General features: G+C 43.8%; 5 protein-coding genes across 5 annotated transcripts; 4 read left to right on the top strand and 1 right to left on the bottom strand.

Annotated features, from left to right (window-relative positions):
• The first annotated feature begins 1831 nt into the window (after nt 1–1831).
• Nucleotides 1832–2422, top strand: LOC149391247 (uncharacterized). Its single transcript, XM_089619961.1, has one exon. The coding sequence runs from the start codon at nt 1832–1834 to the stop codon at nt 2420–2422; it is 591 nt and encodes a 196-aa protein (XP_089476087.1).
• A 7465-nt stretch (nt 2423–9887) lies between these two features.
• LOC149391246 (Ubiquitin carboxyl-terminal hydrolase family protein) lies at nt 9888–13575 on the top strand. The gene is made up of 2 exons (XM_089619292.1): nt 9888–11629; nt 13458–13575. Exon 1 carries the CDS (start codon nt 10078–10080, stop codon nt 11557–11559), a length of 1482 nt encoding a protein of 493 aa, XP_089475418.1. The 5' UTR covers nt 9888–10077; the 3' UTR covers nt 11560–11629; nt 13458–13575.
• Nucleotides 13350–15291, top strand: LOC149391245 (phenylacetaldehyde oxime monooxygenase CYP71AN24-like). Its single transcript, XM_089619291.1, has 2 exons — nt 13350–14371; nt 14490–15291. Exons 1-2 carry the CDS (start codon nt 13439–13441, stop codon nt 15120–15122), a joined length of 1566 nt encoding a protein of 521 aa, XP_089475417.1. The 5' UTR covers nt 13350–13438; the 3' UTR covers nt 15123–15291.
• A 745-nt stretch (nt 15292–16036) lies between these two features.
• LOC149391244 (SET domain-containing protein) lies at nt 16037–18454 on the bottom strand. Its single transcript, XM_089621032.1, has 4 exons — nt 17943–18454; nt 17762–17865; nt 16960–17674; nt 16037–16868 (listed from the first exon to the last, which is right to left on the bottom strand). Exons 1-4 carry the CDS (start codon nt 18415–18417, stop codon nt 16750–16752), a joined length of 1413 nt encoding a protein of 470 aa, XP_089477158.1. The 5' UTR covers nt 18418–18454; the 3' UTR covers nt 16037–16749.
• Nucleotides 18455–20207: 1753 nt separating this feature from the next.
• On the top strand, nt 20208–21588 carry LOC149391243 (uncharacterized). The gene has a single exon (XM_089620525.1). The coding sequence runs from the start codon at nt 20404–20406 to the stop codon at nt 21466–21468; it is 1065 nt and encodes a 354-aa protein (XP_089476651.1). The 5' UTR covers nt 20208–20403; the 3' UTR covers nt 21469–21588.
• The last annotated feature ends 1091 nt before the right edge of the window (nt 21589–22679 follow it).

Raw genomic sequence — 22679 nt, 5'->3', positions numbered from 1 at the left:
ATGGGGTACTGTTCATCGGGCTGGAGTTCTCTTCACCGGAAATCTGCAAGCGGATGCTCGAGCGCGGCCCATGGTGTTTCAATGGTGGGGTGCTTCTTCTCGAACCTTGGCCGGACTTCGAGGCCTGGAAGGACTGCAGTTTCGAAACAATAGCTCTCTGGGTCCGGCTGTATGGGATTCCTCAGCAGGCTAGAACAGAGAAAAATGTTTCCCGTTTGGCGGCGGCGGGCGGGGAAGTAATGAACCTGAAATGGGATGGCTCCTTTTGCTCGTTACTCAAGGAGTTTCTCATATGCAAACTCTCCATCAAGCTCAACGAACCGATATGCCCAGGCCGGTACATCCCGGTGGGTGGTAAACAATGTTGGATTGCTTTTAAGTATGAAAAACTTCCCTTCATGTGTTACGGTTGTGGGTGCGTGGGGCACGACCAGAGCTCGTGTAGGAAAAAAGTTCTGATGACCAAGGATGTCTCCGGAAATCTCCGACAGGTTCTTGGGCCATGGCTTAGGGCGGAGAATGGAAAGTTTCGTGCTTTGAGGATGGGACTTTGCCTTCTGTTCCTCCGACGGAAAACCCGGCTAAGGCGTCTACCTCTACAGCGGATGTTCCGGAGTCAAGCGTGGATCAGGGAGATAATCAAGCCCATATTGTGGTAGGCGAATTTCCAGGGATATCCTCGAGCCCAAATCATATGTCAGAGATCAAATCTAGTTTTCCCGCCACTCCCTCTTTGGTACGTGAGGAGCATGTGCTGTTTTTAAACCCAAATGGGGCTCCAGCTCTGAAATAGGGCCCCCGGGTGAAGAAAACACCCGAGAAGGTTTTAAAAAACACTCAACTCATCTCGAACCAAGCCCATGCCGTAGAATCATCACAGCGCCCAACGAAAAAACCAAAAGAAAGCTCGTCGCTTATTGTTCCCTGCGATCCGGCGGCCCAGGTGAAGAAAAGAAAAGCCAATCCCCAGGAAGGCGTTTCTTCTCCGCAACGTGACGCCCAAGGGGTATCTTGTGCTGGTGAGGGGCGTCTCTCTTTGAAAAAAGCGGCTCGAGCTAAGTTTCCCCAGCTTTTGATCGAAGCTCCACCGCTTTCCGCCGAGTTCAATGGGGGTGTGGGTAATACATGGTCTGATGTTGTGGAGAGGAAAGCTGCGGGTGATGAAGCTGAGTCGGTTATGATAGAGGTGGTGGATGAGGATGGTGAAATGGTTAATGCAGAGGAGAATCACTCCCCGGGATCGGCGGGTACTGGCAGGTCGAGCCAGACCCACCGGGAGCCATGAATCTCTTAGCCTGGAACGCCCAGGGCCTGGGCAGCCCGGGTGCATTTGGCGATCTACACCGCCTGGTTCAGGATGTGAACCCCGATTTACTTTTTGTCTCTGAGTCCCGCCTCTTTTCCCATCAATGCTCAAATTGGAAATTCATTCTCGGGTTTGAAGGTTAGTTTGTTGTTAACTGTGATGGTCGGAGAAGAGGTGTTTTGCTGTTTTGGAATAAAATCACTGATGTATCCATTCAATCTTACTCCTCTAGTCACATTGATGCTCTTGTCTGTCGAGATGATATTTTTTTGGCGATTTACAGGCTTCTATGGAAATCCTCGTCCGGAGAACCGTAAATTCTCTTGGGACCTGCTGCGCAGACTTGCGAGGATGGGCAATGGGTCAAGACCGTGGATTGTCGGAGGCGAATGGAACGAAATCTGACTGGAGGAAGAAAATGAAGGTAGCTGCCCTAAAAGTCTCTCAGCCCTGACGGATTTTTCCCAAGCTCTCGTTGATGCCGAGCTGACTGACCTCGGCTTTACTGGGCAACGTTTCACTTGGATGAATAAGCAGTCAACCCCGGGGTTCATTCAACAACGCCTTGACCGCTTTTGTGGCAACGACTTATGGTTGTGCACCTTTCCCAACTCCAAGGTGCTCAATCTCCCATACTACCGCTCCGATCACAGGCCAATCTTGACACAGGTTTTTCCCATGGTCCATACGAGAGCGACGATACGCCGTTTCTTCTTCGAGGAGAAGTGGACCCATGACGTGGATTGCGGTAAACTCATTGAAACTAATTGGGGACATCGTATAGGCCCTTCTACCTCAAGTATCGCGGAGGGTATTCGTCAAGTCAGTTTGTCTCTCAACCGTTGGGGTCGCAAAAAATATGGGGGAATCCCGAAGCAAATCAAAACCCTCCAAAATGAAATCGAGAATGCTCAGAGGGATGAAACTCATATGAACAACATCCCACTTCTTCGGAGCTTGAACGCGAAGTTGGAGAAACTCCGGTCTGCTGAGGAGATCCATTGGAAACAACGTTCTCGCGCCAACTGGCTTTCACACGGTGACAAGAATACGAAGTTTTTTCACGCGCAAGCCAACAGCAGGCGTCGAAACAATACCATTCACTTCTGGATCTGAATCCACATCCACTCGGGATATATCCAAGGCTTTCACCGATTTTTTCTCCGTTTTATTCAAGAGCACCGACCCGCCTTGAGAAACCATTGAGAATGGTGTCCCCTCGTGTATCCCGAGACTCTCCGCTGCCTCTGCCCTCTGTCTTGAGGCAGACTTCTCAAAGAAAGAGATTGAAGAAGCCTTGTTCACTATGCATCCCACCAAATCGCCGGGCCCGGACGGGATGCCCGCTCTCTTTTTCCAGAAGTATTGGGGTTGCATTGGGAGTTGTGTCACCGCGGCCTGCCAGCATATCCTCAACGATGGTGCGAGCGTGGCAGATTGGGATAAGACTCTCATTACCCTTATCCCAAAGGTGGACGGTGTCAAGCAGTGAAAGACTTCCGACCTATTGCGCTTTGTAACGTCCTCTACAAGATCGTCTCCAAGGCTCTCGCAACCGCCTCAAGCCCTTTCTCTCGGAGGTGATCGATGAAAATCAGAGTGCTTTTGTTTCCGGTTGGCAAATAAATGATAATATCCTTCTGGGTTTCGAGTGCAACCACTGGTTGAGAACGCGCAAAAAAGGTCATGTGGGATACTGTGCTCTCAAGCTCGATATGAGTAAAGCCTACGATCGAATCGAGTGGGCTTATTTACGTCGGGTTATGGTGCACATGGGGTTCGGGGACCGGTGGATCTCGCGGGTCATGGACTGCATCTCGTCTGTCAGTTTCTCGGTGCTCGTCAACGGCAACATCTCGACAGATTTTACGCCAACCCGTGGTCTTCGACAAGGTGACCCTATCTCTCCATATCTCTTTATTCTATGTGCTCAGGGGTTCTCGTCGATGTTCCACCGTGAAGTCAGTATGAGCAAGCTCCACGGAGTTAGCATCGCACGGGCTAGCCCGACCATCTCCCACCTATTCTTCGCCGATGACAGCTTGGTGTTTTTCCAAGCCACGGAATCTGACTGCCGTAGCCTAATGGGATGTATTGAGAGATATTCCGCGGCGTCGGGCCAGCTCGTTAACTTCGACAAGTCCGTTATTTTGTTTTCAACAAACTCTGACCCGGACATCCAAGTCATGATCAAAAGGCTGCTTGGGGTGCCGGCCTCGTCTGGGATTTATCTCTATCTTGGCCTTCCCACCTTTACGATGCGGGCTAAGAGCATTCAGTTCGGTTTTCTTCGGTCGCGTGTTGTGAAACGACTTAGTAGCTGGGGGTCGAAGTGTTTCTCTACGGGGGGCAAGGAGACTCTTATTAAGACCGTTATTTAGTCAATTCCTACTTACACTATGGGCACGTTTATGGTCCCGGTGGGAATCTGCGAGGCTATTGAGAGCCTTTGCGCGGAGTTCTGGTGGGGGTCATCAGAGGAGTCCAAAAAGTTGCACTGGGAGAAATGGGACTCTATCTGCCGTGCTAAGAATGATGGTGGGCTTGGCTTTAGGAGGCTCCGCGAATTCAACCGTGCTCTTCTTGCGAAACAAGTTTGGCGCCTCGCTTGTGACCCTTTTTCTCTCGTGGCTCGTGTGATAGCCGGCAAGTATCATCCCCATGCCTCCATCCTCCATGCTACTCCAAAAGCAGGAGCCTCTTACGTCTGGCAGGGCCTTATGTGGGGTCGGGGTATCATTGACAGAGGATGGAGATGGCGTGTTGGAACGGGGAATACGATCTCCATTTACGGGGACCGATGGATTCCCTCTCCCTCGAGCTTTATGGTCCAATCTCCGAGACGGCTGCCCATGGGAACCAAAGTCTGTGACATTCTCCTCGATTCCGGAGAGTGGAATGTAACCAAAATCTGGGCTTCCTTCCTCCCCTTTGAGGCGGAATCCATTATCTCTATGCCCCGGCCCCTCCGCCCCCAAGAAGACTCACTGATTTGGCACTTAGATGAGAAGGGGATCTTCTAGGTCAAAAGCGGCTACCGTGTTGCTATGAAGATTGCCTCGACCATTTCGGTCTCTTGCTCTAGGGCCCCAAGCAGTCGATGCCCGGCCTTATGGAAGATCAAGGTCCCCCCGAAGATCAAGATCTTCCTTTGGCGAGCTTGCAAAAACATAATCCCCACAAAGGGAAATCTAGAGAGACGCCATATCCCGGTGGATCCCAACTGCGCGTTCTGTGGCTTTCAGCGGGAATCCACGACTCATGGGCTCATCTTTTGCCCACTCGTAGAGAATGCTTGGCGAAACACTCCGTTCGAAGCCATCCTAGACCAAGATCAGTGCTGCGACCTGTGGGACACAATCAATAGGTTCATGGTCCCTCCGTCCCTCTACAACTTGGGGCTGTTTGCTATCATGTTATGGGAGATTTGGTCATGTCGGAACAAATTGGTCCATGAGAACAAGAATCCCGACTTCGCTTCCATCTTTAACAAGGCGGTCTCACTCTTCGACGACTATGCGCTCTTCACCCTCCTTCGCAGCGGCTCCCAGCCCTTACCGAACCCGCTACGTGGTCCACGCCAACGACGAAGCCATGGAAAATTAATGTCGACGCCGCCTTCAAACCCGACTCCATCTCCAGCGGCATAAGCGGGAGCATTCATGACTCGGAAGGAGACTTTCGGTTTACTTACTGCAAGTCGATCCCTCGGTCATCCTCGGTGTTAGCGGCCGAGCTCCTCGCTATCCGGGAAGGCATCATTATGGCGGTCAGATACGGCTTCTCGCCCTGTGAGCTGGAATCGGACTCGTTAAGTGCGATTCACCTGCTGCAAAATAATACCAAAAACGCCAAGGAAGAAGGGCTGATAGTCGAAGATATTTTTCACTTGAATTCCTGTTGTAACTTCTCCTTCCATTTTGTCCGTAGGACTAGTAACTGTGTAGCTGATCGTTTAGCTTCGATGGGTTTAAATTCAGGCTTCTCTCTAACCTGGACTCAGGCCCGGCCCACCTGCAAGGGAAGTAAAGCACATGCTTTAGGCCCCCTTTCCTCAAAGGCCCACAAAAAAAATTATATATATATATATATATATATATATATAAATAAAAAAAGAGAATAGAGCTGAGTATATACATGAACGTTCTCTACATGAATGGAAGCAAACAGGAAGCGACAGCCAAGCCCACTTATCAAAGGCTCATATACAATATGTTTTTTAAACAACCCATATGCCATATGCGACAGTTCATCTTCCTAAACCATTTTTTTAAAAAAAAAAAAAATCTTCCTGAAGCAACTTTTCAAAGCCAAGCTCATACAAGTCCAAGAAATAAGCTGTTGATGATGCATCAACAATATTATTACACGTGAAGAAGGAAAAAAGATCGAATTCAAGGTTTTATCTATCTAAACTTTATTTTCCTTTATAATGTGTATTGCTTGATTGTTAGATTTTTTTTTTTGACAAAGTATGAATTTTTATTTCTTGGAATTGTAGTGTTTTCTTGGTTTGATTTAAACATGTCTAGTAAAAAATATCAATCGGGGTATGATAAAATTAAGAAAAAAAGAAAATAAGAAAATTTGATTCAATCTCAAAAAGGAGCACTTGAAAAATTTCTTACAAAAAGACATGAAACTTCAAGTGAAGCAACAATAAGAGAAGAAAATTTACCTAATTCAAAGAGATGTGACAAAGTAGTGGTAGAAGAAGGTCTAGATAAAGAGATTAATATCAATGAAACATGTGATATTGTAATGGTTGATGAAGAAGGTGAAAAAATCATAGAAGAAGAGGAAGTTAATATGGATACCAAGGGTGATAAATGTGATTTTATTGAAAATTCTACCAATATTTTTGACCCGTCTAAATGGAAAAATATAGATCATAAGTTGAGAGATTTATTTGTGGAAAAAGGCCCCATTAGAGATAATGATATAAAATTTCCAAAAGATGATAATTGTAGGCATTTTTCAGCTTCTTTTTACACGAGAAAATTACTAAATGGGGAAAGATGTGATAGAAGATGGTTAGTCTATTCAAGGGAATCGAACAAAGTGTATTGTTTTTGTTGTAAATTGTTTGGTACGAAGTCTAGTCTAAACCTATTAGGAAACGATGGAACAAATGATTGGAGAAATCTTGGTGCCAAACTTAAAAGTCATGAAACAAGTGATGAACACATGATTAATATGAAAGATTGGTTTGATTTGGAGTTGAGGTTGATCAAAAATAAAACAATTGACCGGAGTGCTCAAAACATAATTAACAAAGAGAAAGAACATTGGAGAAGTGTTTTGATAAGAATCATTGTCATTGTTAAAAACTTGGCTAAGAATAACTCGGCATTTCGGGGAACAAATGAAAAGATTTATCAAGAAAATAGCGGAAACTTTCTTAGTCTAGTTGAGATGGTAGCGGAATTCGATCCGGTAATGCAAGAGCATGTGAAGCGTATTAAAAACGACGAGATCCGTAATCATTACTTGGGACATGGAGTTCAAAATGAGTTCATTCAAATGTTGGCACATGAAATCAAAACTACAATTGTCAAAAAGTTAAAAGAGGCAAAATACTTTTCTATTATACTTGATTGTACTCCGGATACAAGCCACCAAGAACAAATGTCTATCATATTAAGGTGTGTGGATATGTCAACAAGTCCAATTCGAGTCGAAGAATACTTTTTGGGATTTTTAAAAGGAGCCCGAGCTAAATAACAAAGTCAAACGTTGTAATTGTCAAAATAGCCAAGTTTTGGTTTATTTTTAATGTGTAGCCAATATACCACATTAACAGTTAAAAAATACAAATTTGCCCTTCATTTAAGTAATATCAAATCAAATTCCCGCGTCCAAAAAAAGAAACAAATAAAATTGGAAGCAATGAATGTCAACTAAAAAAATCCGCCGTGATAAATGCTGCGTATCTAAGAAATCTATCGCGATAAATGGCAACCAACACGCAACCACACCTACAACGCACGAGAAAAAATTCAAAAACAAAGTCAAACAAAAAAAATTGAAGCGAGACCGGCGATTGAAATTAACAGATATTAACAGAAATTAACAGCAATTAACAGAAATTAACAGGATTGAAATCATTCCATACATGAATCAATGAGTGAAAAATCTTCAATGAAAGCTCTAAATAACAGCAATTAACATAAATTAACAGGATTAAAATCGTTAACACCAGATCGTCAACAACAATTAACAAGAATTAACAGAAATTAACATGATTGAAAACAAGATCTTTAATTCCTGTACAAATATCAAACATAAAAACAGATAACAAAAACCTATAAATCGTTCAATACCTGATTCAAACACCTGGGTGGACGACGGCGCGACACCGGTGGCGCCGACGGCCACGACGGGGGCAGGGGGAATGCGCTCTCCGGAAATCAAGATAAGTCTTCCCTTCTCATCGAGGTGGTGGGCTCGGGCGATGCTCCTCCGGGCGACTGGGCCTCACCCGGCGTGGCCGGCGGCGCGGCCGATCAGGCTCTGGAGGCAGCCGAGCCCGCCCAGGGCGTTGGCGCGCGGGATCGCCAAGGAGGGAGCCCCCAACCAGGATAGGCCCAGCGCTGGGACGGCTGGGACGCCGGCGAGCGAGGCCGGTGCTGCGCACGAGACGGGGCGCGCGAGACCGAGCGTTTGGCTGGGCGTGAGGGAAAAGTCTCTTCAAATCTGAACGTGTATATTTAAACGTGGAAATTCTGTTAAACAAGCATTTAAAGTGGATCATTGGTTGACTTTTTCATTTTGATTCTTTACGTTTATATAAAACCAACGTTAAAAAAAAATAAGGGCATTTTAGGTAGAAAAAACACATCTGATTTGCCAGCTCATCCATATTGGCTATTCTGCAAAAGTTTCTCAAAGGTTGGCTATTTTGCAATCTAAACGTTTGGACATGGCTAGTTCGTCTAATTTTTCATTTTTAAATGTTGACGATACATCCGGGAAAGGCCTCTTTAATACACTTGTGAGGGAGATTGAAAATTTGAAACTTGATATTAATAATGTAAGAGGACAAGGATATGATAATGGATCTAATATGAAAGGAAAACATCAAGGTGTGCAAAAAAGATTATTGGAAATAAATTGTAGAGCGTTTTACACACCATGTGGTTGTCATAATCTTAATTTGGTGCTTTGTGATGTTGCAAACTCTTGTGTTAAAGCTATATCATTTTTTGGAGTTTTACAACACATATATTCATTGTTTTCCTCATCAGTCAAGCGATGGAAGATATTGAAAGAAAATATATCTAGTTTGACTGTAAAATCATTGTCACAAACTCGTTGGGAAAGTCGAATAGAAAGTGTCAAAGCAATTAGGTATCAAGCTCCAAAAATTAGAGATGCATTGTTAGACCTCGCAGAAGCAAGTGACGATCCTAAAATTAAGAGTGAAGCAAAATGTCTAGCGGAATATGAACTAGAAGATTTTGAATTTTTGCTAGGCATGACAATTTGGTATGATATCTTACATGCTATTAATTTGGTTAGCAAGAGTTTACAAAGTAAAGATATGCATATCGATGTGGCATTAGATCAATTGAAAGGTCTTGTTTCATATTTTGAGAGTTATAGAGAAAATGGATTCACATCTGCCATGATTTCGGCAAAAGAAATTGCAAATGAGATGGGAGTAAAATCCCAATTTCGTGAAAGACGTGTGATTCGTAGGAAGAGACAATTCGATGAGCCAATAGTTTCCGATGATACTAAATCTCTTGAAGAATTATTTCGAATTGATTATTTTTTATACATGGTTGATCAAGTTGTTTCCTCAATTCAAATTAGATTTGAGCAGTTTCAAGAGTATGATAAAAATTTTGGATTTCTTTTTACTTTTGATAAGCTGAAATTATTGGACGAAAATGTTTTGAAAACATATTGCTTGAATCTTGAAAATATTTTAAAACATGAGGAATCTTCAGATATTGATGGTTTAGACTTGTTTTCGGAACTAAAAATATTAAGAGTTATTTTTCGAGAGCAAACTAATGGTCCAATTGAAATACTTGATTACATAAAAAAGGTGGATTCTTTTCCGAATGCATGTATTGCTTACAGAATTTTATTAACCATTCCTGTGACTGTTGCGTCTGCGGAGAGAAGCTTTTCAAAGTTGAAATTAATAAAAACTTACTTGAGGTCAACGATGTCACAGGAACGTTTATCTGGGTTGGCTATGTTGTCTATTGAAAAAGATTTGATGGAAAAATTAGAATATAATGATTTGATCAATACTTTTGCATCGCAAAAGGCAAGAAAAATCAAGTTTTGAAGTTGTGTGCGTGTGTGTGTTTTTTTGTTTTGCAGGTTTCTCATATTTTGTGTGGTGTGAACGAAGAATATTGAAGTAAAGAGTTTGAGGATGAAGTTCATGATGGAGATAGTTGACAAACATATTTTTGTTGAATATTTGTATTATTTAATGGTATTACACTTATGATTACCATATGTATGAAGTTTATTTTGCGTAGGTTAAAAAAAGGCCCGATTTTGTATATTTGCTTTAGGCCTCCAATTTCGTTAAACCGGCCTTGCCTGGATTGATATCCCTCCCCCTTGTATTTCAGATCTCCTGATTGCCGATTTGGCCTCTGCTCTATAAGAGCTAATGAATCCAGTTGTTTCCTCAAAAAATAATAATAATAATAATAATAAAAGAGAAAACTAAAAACATCCCAAAACCCTTGTAAACCCCGAATCGGGTGAGGGAAGCGTCAAAGCAAACATAAGAAGAAGAAATGAGCCGTCTCCGATCGATCCTCCCCCGGGGGCGCGAGCCCCACGTGCCCCGGCCGTTCGCGTCGTCCCTCCCGGCCGGAACGTTCAAGTGGGTCCGCGACACGGGTCTGGACCACGCGGTGCTGCGCGAGAAGAACCTCATCCCCCTCGTCAACACCAAGAACCTCCTCGCCGCCGAGCCCTCCAAGTCCCTCCCTCTCTCCTCCATCGCCGACTGCCGCCACTCCCTCGCCATCCCTCACCGCCCCTCCGACTTCCTCCGCCGCTACCCCTCCGTCTTCCGTGAGTCCCCCCTCCCCGCCAACGCCCCCGACCCCACCTTCTCCCTCACCGCCGACGCCCTCCAGCTCCACTCCGACCACTCCCTCATGTTCTCCGGCGACCCCTACCGCGACGACGTCGCCGAGAGGCTCCTCAAGCTCCTCATGCTCCGCCGCGCCGCCAAGCTCCCCTTGACCCTCCTCCGCCTCTTCAAGTGGGACCTTGGCCTCCCCGACGACTTCGAGACCTCCCTCGTCCCGCACTTCCCGGACTACTTCAGGATCGCCGGCTCCGGCGATTCCCGCCACCTGGAGCTCGTGTGCTGGATCGAGGAGCTCGCCGTCTCCGCCGCCGAGAAGAGGACCGCCTCCGGCGGCGGAGCTTTCCCGGTGAAGTACTCGACCGGGTTCGAGATGGACGACGAGTTCGCGAGCTGGGTCGAGGACTGGCAGAAGCTTCCGTACTTTTCTCCGTACGAGGACCACTCGGAGGAGCTGGCCCCGAACGGGGACGAGTCAGACCGGTGGGCCGTCTCGGTGCTACACGAGCTTCTGAGCATCCTGGCCCCGAAGAAGACGGCGAAAGACAACGCGATGTGGCTCGGGGAGTGCATCGGAATGAGGTCGCGGTTCAGGAGGGCATTGATTCGGCACCCGGGCATCTTCTACATCTCGAGCAAGAACTACACCCACACGCTGGTCCTCAAGGAGGCCTTCAAGAGAGGCGCTCTGGTCGAGAGCCACGCTCTGGTGGAGATGCGGAGCAGGTACATCCACCTCATGAACGCTTCGTGGGCCGAGAAGGGCGACGCCGACGGCGATGATAAAAAGCCCGCGAGCGCCAGAGCGGGCCCACCGAGAGATGAGGAGGACGAGCTCGTCGAGTCGTCGTCGTCGGACGAGGAAGCGGGTTCGGAGCCGGCGACGAGGAAGAAGGAGAGGTGGGATAGACGAAAACCCGAAGCGGGGCTTGTTGACTCGCCCGCTGATGATGAGGAAGAGGAGAGGGTCGATAGAAGGAGGACGAGGAAGAGGGGCTCGGGGGAGAAAGAGAGGGCCTCGAGAGGGAATCAAAGAGGAGGGTCTAGGAAGAGCGGAGAGAGAGTTGCTGAGGCTGAAGGGCTTTTGATGACCGAGAAGAAAGATCCGACCTTTAAGGATATTTCGAGGACGAGGAAGGGGAATCGAGGGAGTCCCGCGGCGGCGGGTTTGTCATCCTAGTCGGTTTCTTGGTGGGTTTTGGCTGTTATGTTCTGAAGAAGAACAGCTTTCGCTTTTTGACCACTTCAAGGTATGATTCCCTTGTGTTTGTTTTATGTGTTTCATTACAGAAAATTACACTTCTCTGCTGTGCCTCTAATTTGTCAAGCCCTTTTTTCGGGGCTGTTTCGAATGAGAATGACTGAGAGGCTCTTAGTGACGGTTGGGTTTGTAAAACAATGCAGAGGAAATAATATAGAAAAGAATGCAGAATGAGCTCCAAAGATGCATTTAGTTCTGTTAATATTTGTAGTTGGAGAAGAACTTTGGAAAACAAATTCGAAGTCATTTAGGATTTTCACTTTGTAATCTTCATTGACGAGTTTCAATTCGTAAGTATCATCGCATCAGGTTATTAATCAAGAGCCTAGTTCGTCGGTTTCAATAGGCTAGCACTTGGCTTAAGCAGCAATAGATGTTTTGTGGGTATTTCATGTGAAGGAATTTGGTGAATATTTTTATCAAGGTGGCCCTTGATCATAGGTAGAAAAAACAAAGCAAAAAGTTCTCTAGTCTGTCACGTTTGGCTGAGAAATTTTATATAAATATATGGAATTCTGTTTTTGATGTTAGGCCAAAAAATGGTGTAACAGGTCTCAGCTCAGATATGCTTAGTTTTTTTTTCTCCGGACCTTGATAGTAGTTTTGGTCCCACCCAGAAATGATATACTTTGAACTCGAAACCAAACTTTATACCTTAAAACCAACATTTAAATAGGAGTAAACTGTATAAAGCACATGAAATTTGATGCTTATGAGGCAAATTTGTTTAGAAGTAAATATTTTCCACCAAGCTTCAATGGGAAAATTCGTGTCTTAATCCAAGACATTTTTCACTGACGACCACCGGCAAAATTGTGTCACTAGAGCTCGTCTCAACCAAGCTTTACAAAGATTGTTTCCATGCTTTACATTTTTTGAGACAACAATGATTAAAAAGTAAATAGACATAAACAACAAATTCAAAACTCACTGGCTATATATTTTTCTTCCCTAGTTCTTCATTAATTCACATAGACAACCATGTTGAGTATATGAAGGGACAAACAGGTTCTTCATTGAAAGGAAAATAATTGTTACCATTAAAAAAACAAAATAATTAGCCAAATAAGTCACCGAAATTAGAAGAATCGTTAGATAGTCAACTTTTTGTAATTTTTTTGTAAATAGTCACCTCAACTTACTTACGGCACTCAAAAAGACAAAAATACTCAAAAACCTTTCCACTTATTTTAGTTTTTTTTTGTCTTTTTTAATACCTTAAATAAATTGAGGTGACTATTTACAGAAAATTAACCAAAAATTGATTATTATACAAAATGGTATAAGTAAAATGACTATATAATTAAAAGACCTTTAAAAAAAAAGCTACTTTGAAAAGATTTTTAAATAGTAGCTATTTTTTAAATGTTACACTTTATAATTTTCCCTGGTTGCGCAGTGTTACTTTTCTTTGTAGTATAAAAATCACATAAAGCAGATTGCAAAATCCTGGAGTATGACCGTATCCCACAAATAACATTTTTTTTTTGGTCGAACCCCACAAATAATTGATGACAAACAAAGCCATTTTTAGATCCAAATAGTTCTTAAATAGTATATGATAAAATACAATATCTTTATCAATCACCTGCATTAACTTGTCTGCGTAGTCGGTAAGGTATGGAACTTAATTGGCCCCTTTGCGGTGATGTCCTATCCAATAATGGAACAATTATTGTAAAAAATAATTCAACATAAAAATGTGAGCCGATCATTATAAAATAGAGTGATTATTAGAGCATGTAGAAATACATATATCCATCTATGTGAGCTGCTGAACAGCAAGTAATAACACTCAATGGAACCACTCCAAACAGTGCAAGTCATGATCTCGGACTCGACCCCGGTTTTGATCGTCTCTCTGGCTCTGGCAGTCGCCTTCCTCGTCGCCTACGCGCTGGTCAGACCGCCACGTGGCGGCGGGAAGCATCTCCCGCCGTCTCCTCCGGGGCTTCCGGTGATCGGGAACTTGCACCAGCTGGGGAGCCTGCCGCACCGGGCGCTGGCGGCGCTGTCGGAGAAGCACGGGGCGGTGATGCTGCTGCGGCTGGGGCAGAGCCCGACAGTGGTGGTGTCCTCGGCGGAGGCGGTGAAGGAGATCTTCAAGAAGCACGACGTGGCGTTCTCGGGTCGCCCCAAGGCGGCGGCCTCGGACGCACTCTTCTACGAGGGCAAGAACATCGCCTTCTCGCCCTACAACGAGGAGTGGCGACAAGCCCGCAAGATCTGCACCGTCCAGCTCCTGAGTCAAAAGAGAGTCAGCTCATTCGGCCGAGTCAGGCGAGAAGAGGTCTCCAAGCTCGTGGCGGCGCTTGCGGCCCGGTCAACCACGCCAGTCAACCTCTCCAACCTCATGATGGTCACCTCCAACGACATAACCACGCGCTGCATCATTGGCCAGCGCTTTAGCGACGGCTCGGGCTTCTTGGGTGACGCCGCCAAGAAGGTCACCGTCCTCCTCGTTGCTCTCTCCTTCGCCGACTTCTTCCCTAGTTTCGGAGGGTGGATCGACCGCTTCCGGGGCTTCACGGCCCGCCTCTCCTCCACCGCCCGCCTCCTCGACGCCTTCTACACGCAGGTGGTCGACGAGCACCACCGCGCCAAGAGGGACGAGGTGGAGCACACGGGCGGTGACCAACATGTCGACGACTTTGTCGATATTTTGCTCCACCTCAAAGCCTCCCACGAGTTCGACCACCTCACCCCCGTCCACATCAAAGCCATCCTTCAGGTAACTAACCCTGTTGGGCTGAAAACCAATTGACAATGAGATGAGACGAGTGACACGACTATCTGTCTGAAAATCAACTGACAATGAGAAGAGGGATTTTGTGTGCGCGTGAGTGTAGGATATGCTGTTGGCGGGAGTAGAAACGTCTTCGACGACGATGGAGTGGATAATGGCGGAGTTGGTGAAGCACCCGAGGGAGATGGAGAAAGTGCAAGAGGAGGTGAGGAGGGTGGCGGGGCCCGGGAAGGAGATGGTGGAGATGGAGGACATTGAGCGCATGGAATACTTCAAGTGCGTCGTCAAGGAGACGTTGAGGCTGCACCCGCCCTTCCCGTTCCTTCTCCCCCGACAGACTCTAGACACCGACTCCAACATCGTAGGCTACGACGTCCCCCGCAGCACCAAAGTCCTCGTCAACGCGTGGGCCATCCACAGAGACCCCGCCACGTGGGACCGCCCCCACGACTTCGTTCCCGAGCGCTTCCTCGAGAATCCGCTCCACTTCAAGCCCCGCGACTCCTTCCACTACATTCCTTTCGGGTTCGGAAGAAGGGATTGCCCCGGGATGGCCTTGGGGACAGTCAATGTTCAGCATCTCATCGCCAATCTTCTGTATGCCTTTGACTGGACTCTCCCCGTGGATAGTGGTACTGATGGTGATCCTCAAAAGTTTGACATGACCGAAGCTTATGGGATCACGGTGGGCAAGAAAATGCCACTTCTTCTTATACCAAAACCCTACCACTACTGAGCATGATCTCTATCTATCCTTTTTTTGAAGGTTATAATTATCGCATGTCTTGTAATTCTCTATCTATTTCACTTGGCCGATTAACTCAAGACAATAATACAAGTAACGAGTGAAGTACTACTAGTGTTAGTAAAAATTGAGTTATTAGGTGTAACACTTTCATTTAACGAGCGATAGTGCATTTGTATTAAATATGAGTGGGCTGCATAAGGGAATATATGGCCGTTGATACTTGATAGCGGTTACAAAAACCAATTGCTTAAAAACAAACATCGAATAAACAGTAAGGATTTTTTTGCTTTGGAATGAATGAACAACATGAATTGACTACTCATTGCATTGATTTGGCTCCAAACGTCACGAAATGCCTATAGAAGAACATTCAATGATTTTGGGCCAGTGTGTTCATTAAAATTTAACGTGAATTGTGTGTGTGTGTAATATGATATATTATATTGTAAACACAGAAACAGATTATGCATGGTGGACATTAGGTGTAAAGTTTTGAGGAAAGAGAAAAAGAATTATATCATCTATATTATATTATCTACTCTTATCACTGATGCGTTCTCTCTATCTGAAGGGAAGCTTTTTTTTCTTTTTTTTTATTAGTGAACAACAGGAATACCTATTGGGACACTGCGTGAATCACGTTGAGCCAACCTAAACAATTACATATAAACCCTTTTTAAGTATGCTACCAAAGATACGACATAAAACAACATAATCTTAGCCACAAAAAGAAAACAAAATCATATAATGCAAAAGAAAATATTTGCAAAGAAGAAAAAGAGAATGAAAATTACTTAAAGGTGGTGTTAAGAGTACATTAGCGAGTATACAAAATCTTTGAATGGGGATTAATATCAGACCAATCAAAACAAAAAATATAGCTTGAAACACAATTAAACAAGAACAGAAAAACAAAACACAAACGATTTTATCCTTGGTTTTCATTGAAAATCCTACATCCAAATCAGGGCATGAGCTTTGTCCCTGCTTCGATCCACTGATTACAATGAGCCTGAATACAATGAAGATCACGCAATCCCAAAGGTTTAATAACCATTTGCTTATCCTACAAAGCTAATCCCTGAGAAGATCAAGATCCATATTTTTGTTTTCTCAACAGCTCCCAATCTCAGTATTCTTCTCTAAACAAATGCCTAACTTAGCAAGAATCACTTATTTTTAGCACGATGCTTTGATTACAAACTGACTAATTAACTATCATTTTGACGGCGTGAATTGAATGCTGAGACATATCAGCACTGACAAATCCTCACCTGGCCTTTGACATTCAGGAGTGTTCATAACGGATAGTAAAGCAACACCTCTTATGCTCGTGCCCTCTTTATTGTTCTTGAACCCTTGACCAGTCTCAGAAACTCCCAAGGCTTCCTTGAATTTGCTGACAGGAACAACTTTTGTATATACTTCCTCGATGTCTATGGATATCTTCTCGATAATAACTTGTTGACAAGGCCTGCAAAGAAGACTTCCAATCGAGCGTGTTTCAACCGACTCTGAATACATAGCCCGATAGAGATCTGCTTCACCCTTGAACACCATCTTCAAATCGAAGCTGGCCTTTAGTATATACTCAGCTTGCTCTTAAGCCTGCTAATTATACTAACACCATATGCAAGTGTCTGAGTCTCAAAAGACTTTTGCAACACTTCAATATGACACCCTTGCTAAAATAATTGATTACTGCAAAACCCCTTTGATACATTACTGTTTCCCCTGTCGATAATTCACAGATGACTCAGTTATGTTCAAGTGTCTTTGCATTTGAAGAGAGCCTGAACTTGGCAACTCAAGTAGGAACGCTCACCGAAACATATGGTGGCCAGATATCGGCCGTAAACCAAGCAATGAACCCCCAGTTGAAACGCATCCATAATCTCGTCCGACTCCGAACTGTCCCTCAATGATGGCGAATTCTCGACCCGCCCAAACTCAAAAGGATTCTCAAACGTCCTCAAATGACACGAACCCCGAGCGAGAGATCCCCAGACTCTGCGCGCAAGATCAGCGCCACACTTGCGAAACTCCCTCGTCATCTCTTCGAAATCAGAGCAGTGATCACGCAGAGGCAGGCGATTCGGGAATCGATCAGAAGCGCTGCTCCTGGAAAACGCCACCAACGACTCCCCGGCGTTGATCCAGTAATGCGCAGCCGACACGATCAGAGAAGGTTCGTTCCGGAAAAGATGATCGGTCGCTCCGGCGAGAAGAAGCGAGTACGCACAGCTCGCCCTCCTCAGATCACGAGCTTTGTAAGCGGAATCCAAAACCGAATAAGCTTTGATAGACAAATGATGAAGCGGATTCAGGCGAGTGAGAAGGCGGTGGAGCTTGTCGCAGCAAGACTCGGGGTCGTCCAACGAAAGATAGTCCGCCACGGCGTCCTCGAAGACCTCCATCACCGAGATCGTAGATGAGATTTCTTCCAAAACACAGTCGACGTAAGTGAGGGGATCGGCGGTACAGCGAGGGCACGAGCAGATGAATCGATACTTGGACCACAACTCCGATTGTCTCAAACCCTAATCATCATCATCATCATCATTAAGAGGTGATAATTTCAGTAGCTATGGAACACCATACACAGTCAAGTTCAAACGCAGAACAACCTTAGGCTGCAATAACTCCGTGTACGTGACGGTGACGGCTTCCCCGGCTTTGATTCTTTTAACGCTCCTCACTCTGACTCTCGGACCCTCGCACCAACCACACTCTGATCCATCATTCAATTTCACGCCATCAGAAGAAGATAATAAAATCCCTAGAGAAAAACTTAAAAGAGAAACAGACCTTCCGGCAGCGGAATGTGACGATCGCCGTCGTACGCGGCGACTCTCGGGGCGGAGAGATGGTGACCGTCGTCGCAGTCTTCGTCGGAGATGAAATAGGCGGCGTTGGGAGAGCAAGAGTGGTTGATCCACGAGAAGGCGGGACCGTAGACGGCGATTCCGCCACACGCTTCAACGGCGTTAGTCAACACGGCGCACACCGCCGCCGCGGCTTCCTGCTCGCCGATCTCCGCTGAGGCTGCCGTCTCCGTGACGGCGGAGGCGACGTCGGGATCGGGTAGGAGGTTGCGGCGGTTGGTGAGGATCCCGGCGATGCGGTGGCCGTCGGAGGGGAATCGGAGGAGGCGGAGGGCGGCGCGTGAGACTAGGGATATGGGATTGTCGTTTGCTGCGAGTTCGAAGCACAGAGGCCTCACTGCCTCTGTCAGTTCTTCTCCCATTCCTATGTCTACAACGGCCTTCATTTCCATCCCCATTTTCTCTCTCTTACGACCACTCAGCTTCCTTCTCTCTCTCTCTCTCTCTTTTGTATATAAGTAAAATAAGGTGGTTAAAATTACAAAGATAAAGTCGGAAGTTTCATAAAAAAAAAAAGAAAAAATGGCATGAAGAAGTAGCCAATTCAAACTATGGCTTTTGCAAAATAGCCATAGTTTCATTAGGTTAGGCAAAATAGTCAATTCAAAAATCTTTCCCCAAAAATCCCAAACAAAACACGGTCCTCACACAATTTCCCCAAACAGAACACGTTCGATCGTGGCTAATGAAGATGCGGCTCCGGCGGAGCCCGATGCTACAGCGGCTGCTCCGGCGGCGGCGGAAGAGGGTGCTCCGGCGGCGGCCAAACAGGGTGGCGAGGCTGATGTGGATGAGGGGCTGCCGTCGAATCCACTCATGAATCCCCGTCGATCTCCTCGCCTCTGCCGCCGTGACAGAGAGTCCGACAAGAGGTAAGATCGACGGAGCGATCGGGAACATCGCGAGCGTCGAGGACGCAAGAATCGCGTCGCCGAAGAAGGAGATGTTTCGGTTCTGCTTCAGATCCTCGATTTCCAGATTGTCATTAAATTTAATCCTGCCTCGATTAATTTTAATCCAGCCGTTATAAACCTTACATTATGTCTTTATAGTTCGTTGGGATTAAATTTAATCCAACCTAGATTAATCTTACTTTGGCTAGTTTGCTTATAGTTGACAAACTATGACTATTTTGCAAAAGCTTAAGTTCTATTTAGCTATATAGCCGCTAGACCAAAAAAAAAAAAAAAATCGGTATATAAAAAAAAGTTACGGTTGAATGGGTGTGTAGTGTCGTGTGTGATCGGTATATATATATATATATATATATATATATATATATATATATATATATATATGTTGTAAATAAATTGGTATGCTCATATAGGTCAAAAATATAGGGTAAATAAAGTCAAAAATATGGGGTAGATAATTAATTACCCTACACCTAACTTTTGACTAATGTACACAAATTTTCACTATAAATACATGAGGATGGTAAATGAAAAATCCATCCCTAAATTTCCTACAATTTCTCTTCCATTTTCTCTCTACTCTTCATATTCTCCTCTTCTAAATTCTCACCATATTAGTGTTTAAAGAGTATTCAATTCAAGTTATTCATTTGGTTTTCATAACACGTTATCAGCACGATCACTCTCATCAAGATCGATTCGGAGGTATAATACTCTAAACACTAAAACTCGTATAACTATTATTTATTGTATAACGCCAGATTACTATACACAGGAGGCTCTGCCACCTTATAGTAATATGATGTGATTTACAATATTTTAACTTTGTTAATGTATAACATCATAGTACTATACATATGGAAGGCTATGCCTCCTTATAGTAAAGTGATGTGAACTACATCTTACTTGTAATTAATATCAATTTTCTATATACAGGAGGCTCTGTCACCTTATAGAAAAATGCTATTAATTGCAAATTTATTTTAACTGCTCTAATTAATATTTTACTTTGATTGGCTATATCTTTTCAATACTCGTACATATACATATTGTTTATTACACATTGTTATGCTTAAATACAATAATTTTTTTATCACAAAATTAATAAATACCAACGGTAATATAACGGCTATAAACGGCTATATTTTACCTTATAAATACATATCTATTCAACTCATTTTTAACCACACAAAAATCTCAAATTTTTCTACCTCATACATATTTTTCTCTTATCCTACTATTTTTTCGGTACAAGCTCAAAATGTCTCGCTTACTACTAGTCTTTATTGCCATATTTATTGTAATGTTTAATGCTTATATTTCTACCATAGAAATTCCACCGAAAGAATTTTATTTCGTTGTAGTAATGTTTGGATTCATGTATTTATTTTTATTCCTTACAATTCTTGTAGACTTATATGTCTTTAATTATTAATCTAAGAAATTTTATATTTCATAATAGTTATCATCATGGCAAATCTCGTCAAGCTCGATTTCAGTCCTCTAGACATCACAGGCCAAAACTACATGCCTTGGAAGGTGGATGTAGAAATGCATCTGGAATCTTTGGGTTTACTGGAAACACTTTCTGAAGAAAATACCTCGTCAAATATAGACAAGGCAAAATCTTTAATTTTCCTTCGTCGACATCTTGACGAGGGATTGAAAAGTGAATACCTCACCACCAGAGATCCAAGTTTACTCTGGAATGAGTTGAGGGACAGATATTTTCACCAAAAGGAGATCATGCTTCCAATATACCGTGATCAATGGAACGCTTTACGGTTCCAAGATTTCAAAAAAGTCAGCGAATATAACTCTGCGATGTTCCGAATAGTATCTCATCTGAGATTTTGTGGAGACCAAAAGACAGATCATGACATGCTGGAAAAGACGTTCACCACTTTCCATGCATCGAACGTAACCTTGCAACAACAATATCGTGTTCGAGGATTTACAAAATATTCTGAACTAATCACTTGCCTTCTAATCGCAGAGAAGAATAATGAATTACTGATAAAGAATCACCAATCCCGTCCGACAGGTTCAAAAGCGTTACCTGAAGTAAACGCTGTCAACTCCGAAGAAACTGAACAACGGAACTATATTCCGGGTCGAGGACGAGGTCGAGGTCGTGGTCGTGGTCGTGGTCATGGTCGCAGACGTGGATACGGACGTGGTCGAAGTGGTTATAATCATAACCATTCTTACAATACCACGAAAGATTATCATAAGAAGCAGCAAGATGAAAAGAATAACGATTATCCACACAAAAAAGGAAAATACCCAAGTACTTCCAAGGGTAGTGAAGATGTTTGTCATAGATGTGGCACAAAAGGACACTGGTCTAGACTTTGCCGTGTTCCTCAACATTTGTGCAATCTATATAAAGCATCCTTGAAGGGGAAAGAGAGAGAGGTCAACTTTATTGACCAAGAACCTTTAGATGACTCCACTCATCTTAATGCTTCCGACTTCGATGGTGATCTTGCGCACACTGTCGCTGATTCTGCTGTTTTCACAGAAGACTTCTAGATTAATGATGCATGTATGTTTTTCCCATGCTTGGGAATGAAGTAAAGTCAAGTATTTTACCTAGTTACTTAAATATAATTATGTATAATATGTGTAATATTTTTCAAGACTTTGTAACACATTAGTATTATATAATATAAGTACGTCTTTCTCATTAACTTTATTTTTGTTTTAATCCGAAGTTATCATATGGAAAAAGCAAATTGTGAGGCGAACCAAATGGTTGGTACTGGAGAAATTTGCATACCGGATAGTGGAACAACGCATACTATTTTGAATGATAAAAGGTTTTTCTCAATGATAAAACCAACGAAAAATTTTGTGAATACAATGTCAGGTCCTGTAGATCTGATTGAAGGTATTGGTAAGGCAAATTTCACACTGCCAAATGGAACAGAATTCAATATAAATAATGCTTTATTTTCACCAAGATCCAAACGAAACTTGTTGAGTTTTAATGACATATATTCTCATGGATTTAATACTCAGTCTATAACTGAAGGCACCATGAAATATATGTGTCTTACGACATCCAAATTCGGAAAGAAACAAATTTTAGAAAAACTACCTATGCTCCCTACTGGACTGCACTACACATATATAAATGCGATAGAATCAAATTCGGTAGTCATTGAGTCTTCAATTTTAACGACATGGCATAATCGTTTGGGTCATCCTGGTTCTATTATGATGCGAAGAATTATTGAAAATACACATGGGCATCCATTGAAGGGCCAGAAGATCCCTCAAGGTAATATTTTCCCATGTAAAGCTTGTTCTCTTGGAAAGCTTATCATAAGACCTTCACCAGGAAAGGTTGAAACAGAATCACCTACGTTCCTTGAACGTATTCAAGGTGACATATGTGGGCCTATTCACCCACCATCTGGTCCATTTCGATACTTCATGGTATTGATAGATGCCTCTAGCAAATGGTCACATGTTTGTCTGTTATCAACTCGTAATATGGCATTTGCGAAATTACTTGCTCAAATAATTAAATTACGAGCTCAATTTCCTGATCATACAATTAAGAAAATCAGGCTTGATAATGCCGGTGAATTTACATCCCAAACATTCGATGATTATTGTATGTCAGTTGGGATTGATGTTGAGCATCCTGTTGCTCATGTACATACACAAAATGGTCTAGCTGAATCGCTAATCAAGCGCCTCCAGCTTATTGCTAGACCATTGATAATGAGAACAAA

This window comes from Urtica dioica, chromosome 7, assembly GCF_054948205.1.
Source record: "Urtica dioica subsp. dioica isolate 48M chromosome 7, U.dioica_male_clone48M_v1_H2, whole genome shotgun sequence".
NCBI classification, from domain to species: Eukaryota; Viridiplantae; Streptophyta; class Magnoliopsida; order Rosales; family Urticaceae; genus Urtica; species Urtica dioica.
This window is presented reverse-complemented; position numbering and strand designations above follow the sequence as displayed.

Coding starts and splice junctions, on each gene's coding strand:
- LOC149391247 (XM_089619961.1), top strand. CDS start 1,832: ATGAATAAGCAGTCAACCCCGGGGTTCATTCAACAACGCCTTGACCGC.
- LOC149391246 (XM_089619292.1), top strand. CDS start 10,078: ATGAGCCGTCTCCGATCGATCCTCCCCCGGGGGCGCGAGCCCCACGTG.
- LOC149391245 (XM_089619291.1), top strand. CDS start 13,439: ATGGAACCACTCCAAACAGTGCAAGTCATGATCTCGGACTCGACCCCG. Junction 14,372..14,489: donor ACATCAAAGCCATCCTTCAG/GTAACTAACCCT, acceptor GCGTGAGTGTAG/GATATGCTGTTGGCGGGAGT.
- LOC149391244 (XM_089621032.1), bottom strand. CDS start 18,417: ATGGGGATGGAAATGAAGGCCGTTGTAGACATAGGAATGGGAGAAGAA. Junction 17,675..17,761: donor CGGAGTTATTGCAGCCTAAG/GTTGTTCTGCGT, acceptor GATGATGATTAG/GGTTTGAGACAATCGGAGTT. Junction 16,869..16,959: donor TCTGGCCACCATATGTTTCG/GTGAGCGTTCCT, acceptor AATTATCGACAG/GGGAAACAGTAATGTATCAA.
- LOC149391243 (XM_089620525.1), top strand. CDS start 20,404: ATGGCAAATCTCGTCAAGCTCGATTTCAGTCCTCTAGACATCACAGGC.